General features: G+C 39.7%; 1 protein-coding gene across 1 annotated transcript; it reads left to right on the forward strand.

Moving 5' to 3' along the window:
- The first annotated feature begins 322 nt into the window (after positions 1-322).
- LOC146322807 (putative ribonuclease ZC3H12C) lies at positions 323-15,234 on the forward strand. Its single transcript, XM_084724058.1, has 6 exons — positions 323-734; positions 9,945-10,835; positions 12,330-12,469; positions 12,663-12,897; positions 13,261-13,367; positions 13,680-15,234. Exons 2-6 carry the CDS (start codon positions 10,057-10,059, stop codon positions 15,218-15,220), a joined length of 2,802 nt encoding a protein of 933 aa, XP_084580184.1. The 5' UTR covers positions 323-734; positions 9,945-10,056; the 3' UTR covers positions 15,221-15,234.
- The last annotated feature ends 4,863 nt before the right edge of the window (positions 15,235-20,097 follow it).

Raw genomic sequence — 20,097 nt, forward strand, 5'->3', positions numbered from 1 at the left:
CACCATTGTCAACTCATGCATTCTAGTCCATTCATGGCTCGAGCCGGATGGGTTGGTTGTGGTGTGTGTGTGTGTGTGTGTGTGTGTGTGTGTGTGTGTGTGTGAGAGAGAGAGAGAGAGAGAGAGAGAGAGAGAGAGAGAGAGAGAGGTTTTTTGGGGGGGGGAGTGGGAGGAGATACCCTAGCTTATCTTAGTGTCCCTTTCTATTGGTGGAGAGGTGGGTGATTGGAGTGTGTACAGAACAAGCTTTGGTGAAGACAGGAAAGTGAGATGTGTGTGTTTGTGGCCAGGATTCTGTGTTCTCATTGGTCAGTAGGCAGACTCAGTGTGAAGGAGGATGCATGGTAGATGCCTTACACTCCATCTGTTGTCAGTCACTGTTAAACCTGCAGCCTCAGGACACTGCACTCTGCTTCTCAGCCCAAAAGGAGAACTTGAAGGCTGATCTCTTAGGATTGCTGCTAAACTCAACCAGGAAACCAATTTTACTCAGCCTCATTTGGATTGACAGCTTTACTTTCTCCAGGTCTCGAGTGGATACTGAGATTATTTACTTTTTTTGCTTTAAAAAGGAATTTTGTTATACAGCTGGGCTACTGGGAAATTCCCCTTGAGTTTTGTGACTTTGTGCTTTGCTACTGGAATGACCAAAGGTAGCGTTTCAGGAGAAAAATCATAGGAGTTGTTGCTGTTTCTCCGTTTTGCTTCCTTGCTGTTTCTCTTGGAGCTGTGTGGTAAGTGTTTTTGTTTTCTTTTCTTGTGTTTCTGCCCTGGGGCAGCCTACATTTTGTTCGTTAAAGAATATTGAAATCGCTGTTTACATGCTCTGTCACACATGCATTACAGTGTTTATATTGTCATTATTTATACATAATCTTTTATCATGAACTCTCATTGACTATACTCTCCCAAAATATATATTTACTCAACTCACAGTGATCGGTTTAAAAGCAACAATAATCATCGCGTGCATATGTGACCAAAATGTTCGAATGCGGTGAAATACTGCACCTAGAGAAGGAGTCGCAAGAAAGTTGTAAATATACACTTACTTTTCATAACATTTTAAACCACGCTAGCAGCTAGATCAGTCTAACATACAGAAAATGAAACGTCTTAGATTTCAACAATTGTGGGAGAGATTACCATTAAATTTGCCAAGTGTGATTTTTAGGAATGTATTGTTCACTTTAAAGGGTTTTAATGTAGATATGAGGGATGCAACAATATAATGAACATTGCAACAAAAAGTGTCTCAATATCCTACCAGACTGTAATGATATTTACCTTCAGAAAACATGGTTAATCACTTATTTTATTATTTTTATTTTATAAAATGGCTCTTGTGGACTTCTGTGTTGTTTTTATTTTGCAATATTACACACATAATTCAAGCATTCTTTGCCAAAGACAATTCATGACATTTTCTGCACATGCTTATGGCTGCCTACTTTTATTTTATTTCATTAAAAAAGGCAAAAGAAAAAAGGATTTTATTTGAACAAAAGTGGCAGTATACATCCACTTATAAAGGGCATTTTACAGGTCGTTATTTTTCTTTGTTTAATAATATCGTGATTATATTGTGTCATGGATCTTTTTATTGTGGTATCATCATAACATGGAGTTTTTGGTATTGTTACATCTCTATTACCTAGATGAAAAGAAAAAGTGGTCCAAAGTTGTATTTTGTATCTAACACTTAGATTTCAGAATGAAACGTCTCAACGTGTTAGTGTAGACAGAGTGGAATTGAGACAGATAACGCTTTGTGTGGTTTTCAATGCGGTTTTCACCCGGTGCTCCTTGGGAGATTCCTTGGGGTTCCCCTACAACATGACAAAATGTTTAATTTCATTACAGCTTAATTGATCCAAATGCAATTAAAGAATACTGTCTGTAATGATGAGAGTGGCACCAAGGATTGATCAAGGATTCCATGGTCACCAGTATCCCCACGTATGATGGCCTGTGACATACCTGCTTCTGGGTTTAGTGACCAACACGGCGGCAAAACCAGACATGACCAACTGAGAGTCTGCTGCACAAGTCAGAGGTGAAAGTGAGTGCTGCCCACGGCCCCCTACCAAAAAGGTCACATGACAGACAGTGGTGATATGTATGACTGAGGCTGAATCTGCTGCACACCACCAGTTGCAGGAGAGAAACAGGGGAGGGTGGAGGAGGATGCTTTCAGGGAGGTCCCCTGTGGCTTCAGCAGGCATCTGTCCATATATACCCCACCCCCAACCCTCTACACTCCCCCCCTTTGTCCCCCTCCCAGCCGGTCACTTGCGTGGCAGACTGGCTCACTCCTGGGCTCAGCCAGCAAATGGCAGCGGCCCTGAGGGACTGGTCAGGGTCCGGCCTCGGGGGAGTTCATCCCTCCATACACCCCCAAGGGGGCTAACCCTGGATCATGACACATACAAAGATAAACAGTGCTGAGGCAGTGCAGGCAGGCTGGGTCACTGAGGTGGAGGCCGCAGCATCTGCTCACTATGGAAAGACTCAGCCCCCCTCCTCCCACAAAACACAGACACACCAAAAGAAATTATGTGGTAGATGAGTTATTCTTTCCATAAGTGACAAAAAAGGATTTTTCTACTAAGACAGTTCCCAACTGAGAAAAAATATCTGAATTCTCTAAGCAATGGAACTGAAATAATATTTATTATCCTTCTATAATTGGGGTGCAAGTGTTTATTTTTTTTCTTTAAAACATTTAAGACACATTTCTTGTCCAACACAAAAGTTATTATTACTGAAAATTCATTAATAGCAGGTACAGAAAAGGTTCTGCATCACTTCATTGATACAGAAATACCATGACCATGCGATTCAATATTGCTGTGGTCATTTTGTACTACTCTTTTTGTACATTCATTCCACACAATATTTTTGACGTCTCGTCAGAGCAGAATTTCTTCAGACTCATATTCATAAAAATACCTTAAAGTACATCAGTTCTTCCTGTGCAGAAGGAAGGTTTTCCCCGTCACTGTCGCCTTAGTGCCTGCACTTTGTGGGAAATGTTGAGTCTCTGTAAATCATATTATCAAGTGTACTGTCTAGAGCTGCTCTATATGAACAGTGCCCTGAGATAGCTTCTGTTGTGATTTGGTACTATATAAATAAAATTTACTTTACTAGATGTATATTCCTGCATATACAGTAAGGCTGCACAATTAATTGCAACATTATCCAAATTACAATATGGCCGATTGCAAGATCCAAATCGCAGAGCCAGAACCAGATCACAATTTTTGGAAAAAGGAAAAATGTTTGAGAAAATAGGGTTATAATGAGGTACTGTTAGGCTGCATCACTTATCATATCGCATATCGCCATTTTAATTGCGACATGACTTTTCTTTTTACCATATTGTCTCAGCCTCAATAGACAGTAATCTGAATGTTTTATTCCTTAGTCCAATTGATCATCTTTTTCTGACCCATTACTTTTGTAGAGTTAATTTTAAATAGACCATAGTTTATTTTTATTTATTAGAAATGAGTATCAGCATTAATATCAGTATAGTGTCAAGGCAAAAATATTTAAAATAAAATGATTGTTTTATAAGACGTATGCTGTTTTAGTGTAATAACTTCTTAGAAAAGAAAAATGTTTTGCTTGAAATAACATAGACCATTATAATGTCATAGTACTTTTGTAGTATTAGATATGATATTAGGTATCAGAGTTGGTCTTTCATTAAATGTTTGCTTTAGATGTGAGAAGACCCCTTTTACTGGCTATATTCAAGTTATGTGGGCTTCTTTTACCATGACACAGAGAGCGTGAATCTGCTCAAAAATTAATATATGTTTTCATTTTCACATATAATCATCCTCCCAGCAGTCACAGCAGGACAGGAAATCCAGTGTTCAGACTGCAGTGAAAACACATAGACATCTTTTTTTTTTGTACTTTTTTTTTTTTTTTTTTGATTTTTCAAGCAAACAAACAAACAAAATCCAAATAAAAAGAAAACACAGAGTTCTTTTCTACTTGTCACAGGCTGATTTACACTTGCTGTGTCACTGTCATATTTCTGCTGACTCCGTCTGGTGACCTGTGACTGAGGCCGGTGTGACTGTTGCATTACCAGGCATCCTGTGCATGTGTGTGTGTGTGTGTGTGTGTGTGTGTGTGTGTGTGTGTGTGTGTGTTGGTGGAGGTGAACGGGTTTAAAAAGCCCCAGCCTCCGTCTGTGCATGCTGCTCAGGCTGAGAGAACAATACTCCCGTCACAGGAGGACAGATTGGGTGGCAGCTGCATTGTTGAGGGACGGCAAGCCAGACACACTTCTTTCCCCCGCCCCCTGACACACACACATACACACAAAAACACACTCTCACTCTTTCCTTTTGTGCCTCTTTTGTTGTTGGCGGACTAAATTATTCCATCTCTCTTGTGGCATTCAGGGTGACAAACAGTGGCGCAGCAGCTTAGACGTCGGGGTCGGGACATTAAGGGGCCCCTGCTTTCCGGTGCTTTAGACTGAGATCCAAGAGACTCCTCATTACAACTGTTCCTAAAACATAACCACATATACGCATGCATACAAGGTCCAAAATTAACTCTTTTGAATCAATCGACAGAGAGTGGTTGATAAATTTGATCCACGGAGAATAATTTTTAAACACTCAAAAGAAAGATGTGCTGAACTTTAGCGGTTGTTAAAGCCATTTCATGTTAAGCTACTATGATATTCTTAATTAAAGATGAGACTTGTAGCTTTTGAAGAAAGGAAATCAAAAGATGAAATCCCGAGCAACACAAAATTCCCTTGCTCAGTTTAATACACTCAGGAGTTTAGCTGCTGCAGCCACCTTGTTCAGTAGCTTATGTAATGTGGCAAGATGGTAAAAATAAACTATATGTTTAAAAAGGTAATGTCAGGGCTGCCATAAAATTTTAAGCTGACTGAATTTGAAAGGACAAAAAGTTGAGGTATTTTTGTAATAATTCAAAACAAATAAACCTTTCTAACCTGAAATGAATTCAGTTATACTTGAGAAAATGTGGAAGATATTTAGTTGAACCAACAATTGTTCAATGCTAACCCTCATCAATGCAGTATTTTATTTTACATTATTGTGAAAACAAGCAACTGTGACTTATGTGAAAGAAAGACATAGCAAGTTTCCATCATAAATGTTTTTTTCTAACAATAAAAAAAGACAGATCTCAGGAGAGTCTCAAACAGTGCATGCTGGGAAGCCTGCTAATATACTGAACTTATAATTAATTAGAAACGTAGTTTAATTTCTTCAGTTCATTATTTCAAGTCAAAAGACTTGGCCTGAAGTGTTATGAAAATAAATACTAATACGATTAAGTTGAATAAATAAAACTCATGTATTTGTGTTAACTTAATGAGGAAAGATTAGTTGATTCCACTAAGTTCCTGTATGGTTTTTATAGTGTAAGATAGCTGTTAACTGTTTGCTTTATCCTGCCTTTGGTCCCATTCCCAGACTCAGAGTCTGATCAACTACTGATGACATCTTTACAGCAAAAGCATAAAATAATTAACGCTGGTGGCCACATCTGCTATTGTTAAGCAAAGTCTTACTTTATTTCCTGCTGTTTCATTACTACGTTGCACAGTTTGTGTTCTGTCTTATTGTTTGACTTTTGTTTTAGGCTTTGCACAGCCATTAAATCTGCACCATATGAGGATGAGCATTGTTCGATATTGCAATGACGAACTGAAACTTAAAATAATTTCAAATAGCAGAAGTGCTGTTCTTCTTTACTACAAGGTTTTTTATCATTTCCCTCGCTCTTCTGTCTTTCCTCAGCTGTGCTGCGCTAGCTAACCTCACACTTGCCACCAAATTGACACTGATTAATATGAGGATAACTCATAACTCCATCTGATAGGTCAAATGTTCGCATGCTGAGTGTGAACACATGGTGCCTGTGAATAAAATGATTCTCCTCATCCATTGAATTTCAGACAGTCTTTTGCAGTATGTTAATAACACATGTTCATATTGCAATATGAGAAAAACATGAGAATATGGCCGGTCAGTGCTGACTGCTGTGTCAGATTAGAGTTTCAACAAACACCAGTATGGTATAACGTCCAAACAGCATTGGAACTGAATCCGACTCTGAGATCCTTTGACTTTGTCCAGAGCAACATGATAGTTAAGTTTTTGTATGTCAGAGACCTTACATTGCTTTCATTGAGGGGCCTTGAATGTTTACAGAAGACACAGCAAAGCAGTAAATATCTGAGGCATTCAAATATAATTTTCTCAAAGCCGTTTGATGCTTTGGAAGTACCCCTCATGGGTATTTCCACAGATTAACACAAGTGTACACACAAACACACTGACACTAATATTCATTTGTGGTGTAAACTGTCAAAGCAACGCAAGCAGGCCCACACCCTCTGTCCACATCATACCAGTAATCACAGGTGTTGTTTTCAAGCCAGTTGTCACATCACTGGTCTTTGATTCTGTATTCCTCTGCGCACAGCCCTCTTTGAAGAGTGTGCTTTTGAGTTGAGCATAGTTATAGACAAGTAGAGGCAACTGGAAGAATGACCTTCCCATTGTTCCCATTCTGATAATCTGCAACACAATGAACAAAAGTCCTGATGTTGTACTGAGGCTTCACTCACTCGTCAAACAAACAAGACTGAACTAGATCCAAGGATAAAGATTTAAAAAAATAGGAGTAATCCAGTATATGTAGTCATTATGTAGGTATGTGTGTTTTAATATATATGTGTCCTTGATACAGTAAACATGTGGGAGCAAAAGAACATGTGTTTCTTTTTTAAAGGGGTCACTAAGCAATGTGGCGTCACAACAGATCCGTCTTTGTTTCAGCCAATCTGTGGACACACAGATGAAACAGAGGCTGCAGGAACCGTTGGGGTTTTGTTTCAAATTGCTTCCATAGAGGAAACTGAGATTCCTCTGTGGAGGACGTACTTGTTAGGGGATAACTTGCTCATGTTTCATGGAATTTAACACCAACGTGAATTTTATTTTTTGAATGTGAATTTGTATGGCACTTAAAATACTGTAGGTTGAAATTAAATACAAACTGCATAGACGGTCCCTTAAGAGAACTTTAAAGGAACATACCAGCTAGACGAAGTCATATGGATAACAGGAAATTACAATGCGTTTCTGAAAGCATTTGAGAAATAGGCAATGCAGTAACAGAATCTCGAGTTATTTTTGACTAGCTCTGTCTAGTTTGACAGTTTTATATGAGCTTTGTGAGCCTGGTACATTGCACTTGAAACTTGTGACGTGTAACTTTTTAAATCTGGATGAACCCTGACATAGCAAGAGCAAGAGTAAATAGAACATGTGCTTGCAGATTCGTCCGGTTCCAAGACTCTTTGTTTATTATAGGTGGTGCTAGAACAACAGCTACAGTATTGCTGAGGCTTTGTAAATGTATGATATTCTGTGAAAAATCTGTATAGATATAAGAAGAAGGCATTGTTTAAAATTATGTCTAGATTAGAGCTGCACCTTTTAAATGGCTACTTTAAAATACTAAATTAAACCACATCCTAAAATTCTGCTATGACCTTCCCTTCAACCACATTTAAGAACAAAAGTTGTTGGCCTCGCTTTCAGAAATTTGCTTTTTTATTTTAAGCATATACTTTTTTTTTTCTCTGACATCTTAGTACTGTCACTCTTGAGCACTCAGACATCTCAAGATGAACTTTTTTTTGCTTGTCCCATTATCGGTGGCACAGTAAGGTGGGTTTTGAAGTGGAAACTTCTGGTAACTGCTTATGTACCCAACTGTTTGGAAAATGGTTAGTAATAAATATGTTTTCTACTACTCAAAAAAGAATAAATAAATTGGGGCAATAGTTACTCTAACATTTCTACTCAGCTACTTGTAATCAGCTTTTTAAGAGTTATGTCAAACCAAGTAATGTATAAATAACTCAGGAAGAGGCTGATGTCGAGCATGTATACTTTTCACATATGCACTTATGTTATCCTACAGTATACATCCGGTATATATGTGAAAAACATCACAAAACTTTGTAGAATCTTCAGTCGGCAGATTTGGACCTAGTTTGTGATATGGTTGTAGTAAATTGCATCTATGTGCATGTGTTTCTGCTCATGATTTAATTTAGTTGTATTTTGCAGGTATATATTTGAATACAGCAGAATGTTGTGTTTTAGCCTTCAGCCAAACCACAGCGATGCTCTGAACGTGTTAAACATTCAGAAACAAGCACCAGGGCCATCATGGAATGTACACTGAGACGGTAATGCGGGCATAGATTAGATACCTAGACAGTCAGACAAAGATGACACTTTTATTGCTGCGAAGCATGTCAGTAATGAAAGCTTTGCATATAGTGATGTCATTGTGTTGTTTTCACACAACTCTTATTAACATGTATTTAAAGATTACAAAACAATATATTGTGTAAAAAAGTTGATTAGAGTTTATATTAGAATTTCAGTTATTGAGTTTCTGTGAAGAAATCAATAACTTAAAAATAATAAAGTAGCCACATTTCTGAGATTTTGGCTGATTTTGCTTGTCACTCAGCCCTGTATTGCAGGTAATATTCTTGGCAGCTGTGTTAATTCTGATTGATGTGATGTATGTGCATGTTGGAAAATGTGAATCTTGGTTGTGATGTACAGTAATTATGTATATGAAGAGGTCTTTGTTCTCGGCTCAGTTGTCTGGTATTTTGCCTCCAGTCTATTTGATATTTTTTTGATGAGAAAAAAAATCTCAGTACTGCTAACATGCAAATCAGACAAAGTGGAACCGCAGGTAAGCCAATTTACAGGTTTTTGACTTGCACTTGTCGGCTGTGTTCCAAGCGTTACTCCTGTTAAAATAATAATAAAATTGTTTAGTTTTTTATTTGTATGTCATTGTTTTCATGTTTCTTGTTTGTGATCAGAGAACCTGATTGGTTACTAAAATGCAGATGAAAGGTTTGGATTTTAATTCAAATTTCACTCAGTACTCAACTACGATTTTATGATTATAACTAAGTATATTACAGCTTGAAAATGATACTTAAGTATGAGTCAAAGTACAGACTTAAAAATCGACTCATAAAGGTACAAGTACCCAAAAAAACTACTGATTTACAGTTATTTGAGTATTTGTAATTAGTTACTTCCACCCTTGTTTTTAATCTATGTGAAAACCTTAAGGGTCCAGTTTCTAAGATGTACAGGGGTTTATGAGCAGATTATGGCAGAAGAGTTCCAGAACAAAATGACTGGGGGTGTGATCAGATTATGCTGGGTCACGGCTGTAAAAACATGAAAATGTTCTTAAGTGGAAGCAGGGTGCCGTTCCGTTGCAGCAACAGTTTGTTTTTGAGTCAGAATGGCACCAATGATATCTTTGGGAGGAGCTGTGGTGCTGTCATGCACGATTACTCACTGTCTTTACCCTCATTAAACCACCAGAAAATGACACCAGGCTGCTGCAGTATAACCATACAAACCTCTGCACACATCTGACTTGTTGGTCATGGAATACAATAAGTACATTTTCATAAGTGTATAATGACCTAAATATAAGAATTGTTGTTATTTTGTTACCTTAGAATGAGCCATGTGTATTGACAGAGTGTTGGTCCCCATGTTGGCCACTATGTTGCATTGCTATGTTAATACAGTAGCCCAGAACAGACAAACCAAACACTGGCTCCAGAGAGGGCCTTTTGTGTTTTGCATGAGTTTCACAGCCACCATAATTTCTGCTACACATTTGGAAAGGGAGAGTGAAAGGAGGTGTTTGCAAGCTGCAAGCTCGTCACTAGATGGCACTAAATACTACACACTGGTCATTTAATTGATTTTGAACTTATTCCTGCACATTTTACACTCAAAACAATTTGTAGTTTTATTTAGTCCTCAGGAATTTAACCAGTCGATTCTTGTGTCTCCTTCAAGCTTCACTCCGAGGACCAGTGAGTGAGCTGTGAACTATCAGCAGTAACGGTGGGGTCCGTCAGGTGCCCGGGAGGTCACGGAGGGCCTGGAGCTGGATGTATGAGACGGCTTCATGGGCATGAAGGACCATCTGGAGGATGGGACAGGCCACATCCTCAGCCTGGGGCTGGATCTGGACTACCTCCATGTGGAAGGCGCTGAGCGGCAGGCCGACCTGAGCACTGCGACAGGTGCTGGGAATACTGGGGTCTTACAGGTCAGAGCTGGTGCCCCCAGTAACAGCAGAGGTAGCAGTAGCACCAATTTTGGTACTCGTTCAAGCTGTAGCAGCAGTAGTAGCTGCAGTAACTTCTCTGAGGAGAGCGCCGTCTCTGACAGTGATGATGAACGGCTCCATAATGGGTCTGAATCTCAAAACCCTCAGCAAGATCAGCCACCTCCCCTGCACCACCAAGAGTCCTCCTCTATCTGTCATACAGTCAGGCTGGACCTGACACCAAACCGAACCACCGGAGACCCCCCGCAGCCAGAAACATCATCTCCCACTGACCCCATCACAGACTACCGCACCAAGGTGGAGTTTGCTCTCAAGCTGGGCTACTCAGAGGAGCTGGTGCTGCTTGTGCTGAGGAAACTGGGCCCAGATGCACTCATCAATGACATCCTGGGTGAGCTGGTCAAACTGGGAACGAAGACAGAGACAGAGCAGCAAGGAGGTTCAGCTGTCTCCCAGCTCCCCTCCTCTTCTTTGTCATCCTCTTTGGCCTGCTCCTCCTCGTCTTCCTCCAACTCCTCTCTTGACTCCTGTCGGTTGCTGTGTCCGTCACAACTGATGGAGGACAAAGAAAACCTCCGGCCGGTTGTGGTGGATGGGAGCAACGTAGCCATGAGGTAAAAATGGGAAGCTTTCTGCTCTTATGCCTTCAATGCAATCATTCCTCATTTCATTAAGAAAATATTGCTTACTTTTTTGGACTGGTCAAATAAAACAATGATCTATTATCTGAACCTCATTTGAAGACAGATCGTGCCACAACTATTGGCATCACATCAGCTCTGTGTGTATAATCATTCAAGGGTTTCAGCATAAACTGGTTTAATGAAATACAACTGAAAAATAGCGTACTGCATCATTTTGACAGGCTGTTTTTTCCATAAACCTTTTAGTGGATCAATTTTTGCTGATTTTGTGGTTTAAAAAGCAGGGTGTTCCCAAAAACAAAAAAAATAAATAAACAACCAACGCACAAATGTCAGAGGGAAATATGCATTTGTCAGTTGAACAGTGTAAACACACCACAAGGATTGTTGATTATTGGAGAAATATGTATTATATTTACTCCACTAAGTCATAAAGTGACCATGATATGTCATCAGAGATTAAGGAAGCGTGCTAAATTGAAATACTGGCTTCTCTGAAAACAACAGCCAGTATGTTCTCCAGTATGTTTGAAATTTCCATTCTTGTGCAGAATAACAGTTTTTTTTACTAACTGTTTGCTCATTTCACATTTATTAGAGGTAAATGTACTGCAGAATATTTGCTAAAATCTGCTTATTAGTTGTAAGAAACCAACAGTAGTCTTGAAGAAGGCATAAATGTTAATAATGGTTAAATCAAGCAGTATGTGAATGGAGTCTGGCAGGTAGTCACTGAACTCCAACTCCAGCAGTGGGTATTTGTTTTCTGGATATTGGGTTGACCTTTACATGGACAGACAAATGACATCACCTCACCACTGTCACCTTGGTAGAACTATTGGGTCTCTATAAATAATATTATAAAGAGTACAGTCTAGATCTGCTCTATATGAGAAGTGCCTTGACATAACTTCTGTTATGATTTGGCCCAATATAAATAAAATTGAATTTCTCCAAGAGTGAGTCCAAAAAGCTTCTTATTGTTGAAAGAAATGATCTCACACTGTAGTTCTGTGTACAGCTGTAACTGATACAGTCACGGGGACTTCACTGACTATGTACCACTTGTTTCTGTTTCAGTTTCTCCTCTGTCTCTCTATGCACACTAGATTGTTAGGTCTCTCTGGTGCTCTATGACAGTAATTCCTTCCATCTAGCTGTTTCACCATCCATCTGGAGTACAAGCATAGTGGCATGTTCACCATTTTCAGAGGTTTCAAATGATTCATTTACTAAATCTATGCCACATCTGTTTCTGGTTAGCATGACACAAGCATCTTCAGCAACTTTAAGTGGATCTTATGTTTTTTGCTTCCTTGGAGGAGTTTCGGTTGAATCATCTGCACTGATGTTAATGTCACACATCAGGCTCTATTGCAGGGGGCTCTCTTGCAATGGACTGGCCATTTTGTTTCCATTCGTATCACTGTTATCCCCATTTAACACGTATTTCTACTCTTGCAGTCATGGAAATAAGGAAGTCTTCTCCTGTCAAGGCATCCAGCTGGCTGTCGATTGGTTCTTGGAGCGAGGTCACCGTGACATCACTGTTTTCGTCCCTGCCTGGAGAAAGGAGCAGTCACGACCTGATGCCCTCATCACAGGTAACAGCTACTACAGTATAGCCTTCAGTGATGCTTTGAAGTCACAATGAAATAACACTATGAACAATCAAAAGGATGTGGTTAAACGTCTGCCTAGGAAGAGATTTCTTATCATCTTCAATACCAGAGGGAACATTCATCAACTTTTTTCTTGTCCTTTTGTTTTCTTTTTGTTTTATGTCTTCTTCTTTAGACCAAGAGATCCTACGGCGGCTAGAGAAAGAGAAGATCCTAGTCTTCACTCCGTCTCGCCGTGTGCAGGGACGCCGTGTGGTGTGCTATGATGACCGCTTCATTGTCAAACTGGCCTATGAGTCAGATGGCATCATTGTTTCCAATGACAACTACCGTGACCTAGCCAATGAGAAGCCAGAATGGAAGAAATTCATTGATGAGCGTCTACTGATGTACTCCTTTGTCAATGACAAGTAAGCAACTCACGCCTCTAAATCATCTATTGCCAAAATGTTTTTGGGTGCTTGGTTTGTTACTTGCAATATTAGTGATGAGAGTTTAAGCTGAATCTGCTATTGCTGTGCCATATGCCTAAAATGACATTAACTTATAATGGGAATATACTGTAAAAACTAGCAGGTACAGGATCTGCTGTGATACAAAAATAGAACATAAGCATCTTTAGATTGTTTACTTCAGGACATCCCTGATGCAGTCTCTGTTTGTCTTGTCAGAGTTACTCAATCCTCAATGAAAATAGAGAATTACAAGTTATCAATGTTATTTTGTTAAATTTCAGGTAAATAAACATTTTCATCTGTTAACTGTGTATTTAGGTTCATGCCACCAGATGACCCACTTGGGCGCCACGGACCCAGTCTGGAGAACTTCCTGAGGAAGAGGCCTGTTATTCCTGAACACAGGAAGCAGCCATGTCCTTATGGTAAAAATAGGCACTTTTATACACTTCTATTCCTGTCAGTGGAGCACTTCAAGTCTATGACTGTAACTGTTTGTCTTAATAAGGATTTTTCAGCTCCTATTAGCTCCTATTTTCACCTGTATGTTTCAATTTTTAAATTAAATTCCTTGATCGTTCTGCCATTTCTTATGCTAGAAAGGATGACTTTGCTCCAGAGCACTGGAATTAACACAAGATAAAAAGATACAAATACTATCCACTATCCAAGATGTTATGAAACATTTTCATTTCAGCAAATTAATAACAAATGCTTTCCTTTTTTTCTTCATTTAGGGAAGAAGTGCACATATGGACACAAGTGCAAGTTTTACCACCCTGAAAGAGGAAGCCAGCCGCAGCGTGCTGTGGCTGATGAACTCCGTGCCAGTGCCAAAATTTCATCAGTAGCTTCCAGAGGTCTGCTGGAAGATGCCTTGATGGTGAAGAGCCAAAGTTCTGGTCAACCAGAAGGAATGGCCGAGGCTGAGCAAAGTCGGAGCACTCCAAAGAAACAGCTAAACCCCAGCCTTCGGGACTCCTTCAGTGACCTCCTTCAGTCTTTTCAGGAGGAAAGACTTCGGGTTCAGTCCAAAGTGGAGGGACGTAGGGGAAGCAACAGCAGTAGCAGCAGTAGCTGTAGCAGCAGCTTTCTAGGGCATCCAGCTCCAGGGGGGCCCCCTTCATCTGGAAGCCTGGACCGATTGGAGCATCCTGGGGGGAGTGGTGGAGGCAGCTCCAGGGCTGCTGGAGCCTCAGGACCAAGCCTAGCTGAAACTTACCACAGATGTGAGTCTCCAGACCTGGGCTACAACTCTCTGGTAAAGGCGTACTCTAGTCTCAGTCTGGTAGTGCCACAGAGTCCTGAATGCTTCTTCCCAGCTGATCTCCGAGCTGGATCACTGCTGTCAGACTGTAGCAGTGAAGGCAGTGTTAGCTCAGACTCTTTCTCCCCTGATCCGTTGTTAGATGATGGCCCCAAGTGCCACCATCACCACCACCATACTCACAATCATCATCATTGTTCTGGCCAGTACACTCACCCTGTGAGCCGTGTCCCTCCTGGTCTGGGACAGCATGCTCCTCGTGGCTATTCCGTTCCTCAAACGCTGCGGAGACAACATGGTTTTGGCTTAGAAGACCTTCCATCTTCCTCTCATGCATCTCCACGTCCCTTCAAGCCTCCTTCAGCCCACATCCCACCCCGTCCTCAGCATCCATCCCTAAGCGGATTCCCAGGGGAATTTCAAACTCGTCCAGTCCGTCCACCCCAAACAGCCACCGCTCACTCCCACTCTCAGAACTCCCCTCTGGGCCACAATGTGATGGGCTCCCTTTGGCAGGAAGCGGGGCTCCAGGACACCCAAGTGTACAAAGGGTCACCACTTCTTTCCAGAAGAAACCACTCTGGACTAAACCAACAACCACAGCACCAGATAAACTGGGATCCCCATTACCAGCCATCCCCTAAGCCTTACTATGATCTTTTTGCCTTCCAGAGCCCTCCAGAAGTCCATGAGAAGGCTTGGCACTCTCCTTGGGGCAGGCAAGCCCATTCATCACCCTGTGGCCTTTCAGCATCAAGTCTTCCAACACTCCAGCCACTGTCCTTTCCCTCCATCACTACCCATAAAAGCCACCTGCCCTCAGTGCCCCAGCACCAGGAGCCCCCTGCCTTGGGTCAATATCAGGACCTTAGGGAGAGGATGTTTGTTAACTTATGCCGCATCTTCCCTCCAGACTTGGTGGGGATGGTGATGAACCGGAACCCGCATGTGATGGATGCTCAGGAGCTCGCAGCTGCGATTTTGATGGAGAAATCGCAGCACGGCTCATGAATGAAGCCAGCTTCATCCTAGTCCCGCCCCTTTTGGATCTGTGCTCCAGTAACAGTTGAGCATGCTTGGTACACAGTGGAACCTTGGTCAAATTTCTTCTTTCCTGATTCTTGTAAGCAATATTTTTTCCCAGGATGGCAAAGACATATCCCACCCTATTCTCCCCCTGATTGTCTTACCCTGATATTCTAACAACATACAATGAATATTAGCCAATCAGATTCAGACTAGGGCATATATATATATATATATAGTTAGATCTTCAGTTAGCTAATGTTGGCAAAATGCGAGATAACTAGCATTTGATGTTGATTATCTAGCTAGTAGCTAGCAGTTTGCTAACATTAGCCATCAGATGTAACTAGCAACTACCACTGATGTACATTTGCTCACTAGTTTGCTTGTATTTTGCTACAAAACGGTAGCTAATAATTAATGTGGACTTGCAAGTTAATAGCTATTGGTTTGTTAAAATTAGCTATCAGATGTAACTAGCTAGCTAATGATTGATGTAAATTAGCTAGCTAGTTAGAACTGTCATTAGAGCACAGAGCAAAAAAGTATGGGAGAGAGTGGGTTAATGATGAGTCAGGTTGGACATAACCAAACCAAAAGCACAAGATATGGAGCTCCTTAAGCTGTTAAGGGACTGCTTATTTTAATTGCAGGGAATTTGTCTCATTAATTTTAATGGTGTTTTTGTAAAGGGAAATCCCAAAATTGCCATATTTTTCTATAAATCTGCCTGCTATTTCAGCACTTAAGATCAGAAAAGATTGGGGTTTGATATGAATGTTTGAGGTTTTGGTTATAAGTCAAGACACCGTTGTGCTTAGGGAGGCGTTTAATGTGTTTCCAGGATGAGAGCCTTGTTCATTTTAAATTAATTTATTTGTTACATTTTAAGTTATTTACATATTTTAAATTTATTCTGTTTTTGGCACTTTTTTTGTTATTGTGTTTCCACCTCAGTTTTTTTCTTTCTTTTGGCAATCATATCAGGGTATAAGTATAGCTCAAATTCATACTTTCCATCTGAGTTAAATACCTTTGTTTTCCAGTCACTGAGATGACAATATTGGTTATGTAAAACATATATTAAATCCTGCCACATTGCAAATACATTCCTACCGTATGGCTTGAATTAACGCAACAAACGGATCTTTCTGCATTGACAGGTGGTAGCTCAGATGCTGTGGTGAGTTTTGTGGATTTTCCCCAAAGGGAAGTGAAACTCTGTTGGCACCCACAAAAGAAGACAGCAAAAACTCCATAAGAAAACCCCAAGCTGTTGTTCACTTTTTAACTAGAGTGTATTTCCTCTGCTAGGTTAGCCCTGTCAGCTGACTTCACGGTTCATCCGCTTTCAGTATTGATATTTTTTGTTTGTTTTAAACACCCTACTTTTTACATTATTAAACCATATCAAAATTCTAAATCATATCACGGTGGCTGTTGAGAGCATGGTCACCAGAAATGTTTAGGTGGAATGATGTTTGTTGACATAAGTTTAATTTAAAATCTGTGTTAATTTATTACCTTTTTGTGTGTGTGAATGTCTGTGGTGCACGAGACACAGGGTCTCCTTTGTCAGTGGTGACACCACTAGGAGTGTTTAGGCACCTCAAACAGGGTATAAAACTCTTTTGTACCCTTCTGTTAAATATTCCTTTGCAGTAAAAGGCAGGATCAGACTGGCAAGAGTTGGGAAACACCTTAGAATTAAAATCTTCCCAGATTTATCAGACATTTCATGAACTGATCAAACAGTGGGAAAATCTACAGGGAGTAGCTTTTAGTTCTACAAATTTTTTCTCAGAGGCATTAATCTCATTGGTTCAGTTCAAGTTATAATAATGTTCTTAATTTATTCATGACCATCACAAACTTGAAGTTAACCCCTGATTTAGACTTCAAGCTAATATGAGTAGTTTCAGATTCAAATATCAAAGAGTTCTGTTCTGTATGAGGAGTCCAACTAACAATTAGTTTCATCACCAATTATTCCGTCAGTTTTATAAAATTAACAATTTCATTGTTAAAGGCCCAGTTTGTAAGATTTATTAATTAAATTTATTTTTAATAAGTATATTTTCATTTGTGTATAATCACCTGAAAATACAAATTGCGTTTGTGTTTTGCTAAGTTTCACAACCACCTTAGGTTCTCCAAGAAACTTGGAAGGGGAGGGTGAGGGTGATTGCAATCTGCAAACTCACCACTAAATGCCACAAAATCCTACAGACTGGTCCTTTAAATCTATGAAATAACAAATATAGTAAAAAAAAAAATCATCTGTATTTTAACTACTCATCTTTTCCTTTTTGTCTGCTTTGTCTTTATTTAAGTCTTACGTTGTCTTCTCTTGTATGCAAAGCACTTTGAATAAATTAGGAAATTATAATATTCTTATTTTTATTATTATTGTCTCCACCAATGGGATTATTTTAATATCTGAGGAAGTGTTTGTAAAGCTAAAACTCTTGCCTGGTTAGCACAATGTCTAGTAGCCAGATGACACCTCTCTTTGTTGATACAAATTGTATCCTATAAACTTTTTAAACAAGATCATTGTTTTATATGAAAATATTTAAACAGAAAAATATTTCGAGTTGAATATTTTGAGTATTTGTGGCAAACTTTGTCACCTTTGGTACTTAGCCTTTATTTATATGAGAGGGCTTTTTATTGCCTTTTTTATCCAAGTGCAGGAAAGAGAAAGTCTCAAACGCACTTCCTGGAAATAGCTATAGTTACTGTTTATATTGTCAATGAACTGAAAGCATGGTACTGTGTAGCCCAAAAATATTCAACCTCAACCAGAGTCAGCCCAACCGTGGTGAAAAGCACATACTGTGGTTAAAGATGATGTGTTCTTGTTAGTCAGAAGAAAAAATGGAGTGTGAGTGTAGTGAAAAGACACATTTGCTGGGCTTGGCTCAACATAAAACTGCTTGTCAAATTTGTGCCACAGGCTTGAAATGTTATATGATGCCTGTCCCATAAATCTAAAGCCACAAGCACAACATGCTCCTCAGAGCTCCCTTATACTTGAAAAGCTTTCTCCTCAAGGGCTGTACCATAATCTGAAAGGTGTCTTCTCAGGATCAAGTCCTCAGTAATTCCTGCTGGTCACTTAAAAAGTCTGTCAGTTGATATATCTCACTCAGACAGTCTTGTCGCTTTGTGCTGACGTGACGGCCGAGTAAATCACTCATTACTGAGGTGCTCTCACCCTGCTGGCCTGGCTAGCACTGTGTGCTAGTGTTTGCTATAGGGTTGAAACTACCGTTTAATAAATAAACCTCTAATGGTGTTGTGTTAACATTCCTGTGGATATTAAAAACCTTATTTAGTGTATGAGGGCAAAAAAAATATTTTTCTATTATCATGAATTTGTTAAAGAGATATTTTTCTAATTGTACGTGATGTATATCCACATGAAGAGATTGTAGTCAATGTCAGTGTTGCTGAATAAGGGGATGTACACATTGTAAACTGTGCTAATGTTACGTTTTGTTTAGATTTATCCATAAATGTTACTTGACAGTGTTCAGACTGAATATGAACCAAGCAAATTTCCACCTTTTTTTTATTAACGTGACTTTGAGTGTTTTTGAGTGTCAGTGTTTTTTTGCTGCGACTGAGCAGTAACTTCTAGGGCCACTTGAGGGTGGCTCCAAAAGTGAGTCATTCCCCATAGACCTCCATATTAAAATGCCCAACTTAACAGCAGAAAACACTGAGGAACAAAAAACGATTTTGGTCTCTATAGCTGATTTCCCTGTTCATGTCAACTGTACAAGCCATGATTTCTTTAGTTATATTAAATGGACAGTTCGTCCCAAAATCAAAAATACATATTTTTCCCCCGGGACATAGTGCTGTTTGTCCATCTAGATTTTTTTTGGTGTGAGCTACAGAGTTTTGGAGACATTGACCGTAGAGGTTTCTGCCTTCTTAAGCCAAGTGTCATCTATTTTCATTATATTATATATATTATTACTATTATATTATATCGTAGAGAAGGCAGACATCTCTACGGCCGATATCTCCAAAAGTCCACAACTCATGTACAAAAAAAAAAAAAAACACACACACCCTAAATGGATAAATAGCGCTATAGGCCAGGAGAAAAATATGTATTTTTGATTTTGGGGTGAACTGCCTCTTGAAATTGGCCACGGGTGCCACGTCAGATGGCCAGCTGCTAGGTAACGGCTTCAGTCGGCTCACCTCAGCACCACCCAAACTCCAGCTGCTCTGGCTGATCTCTAGCTAGCAACATACGCACCAGATGTATGCGCTGTGTTTCTATCTAAAAATTTGATGCATCAAAATGCATTGAGAATCATTTTATCATCAAATTGTAGAACTTGTAATGGAATCAAATCATAGGTTACCCAGAGATTCCCACCCCTGATTATTATGGAACTTTTTTTTGCAATTTTTTTGGGGGAAAAATACATCAGCTCTTGTCCAATTTTGCCAAGCAAACTATCCCATAATGTCTTTCCAAGCTGAAGTCTGAGCTTAAGAAACTGTATAGGGGTGATGTTTTCAGTTTGCACCACAGTAAGTGGGTGTTCCACAGTGAACTTGCTTCTGTTGTCTTGAATTTCATGCAATTGTGCTGCTTTAAATTAGCTTCACCTTCAGTCTGAACACACCTTAAAGAGTATTTGTGTGGGTTAGGTCTCGACAGATACAATTCTGTTTTCCTTTGTTGCTCACTGACTAAAATTTCCTCAAATCCAGTTGTTTTATCTGATGTTTATCCCAGTTTATTCGAACCTTTATTTCTAATGTGCTTTAATACTTCATGTGTACTACAGAGCCACCTCTTCAGGGACCAGAGTAAGAGTTTTTGTTTTTTT

Source organism: Lutjanus erythropterus, chromosome 8, assembly GCF_056507025.1.
Source record: "Lutjanus erythropterus isolate fLutEry1 chromosome 8, fLutEry1.hap2, whole genome shotgun sequence".
Lineage (NCBI taxonomy): Eukaryota > Metazoa > Chordata > Actinopteri > Lutjaniformes > Lutjanidae > Lutjanus > Lutjanus erythropterus.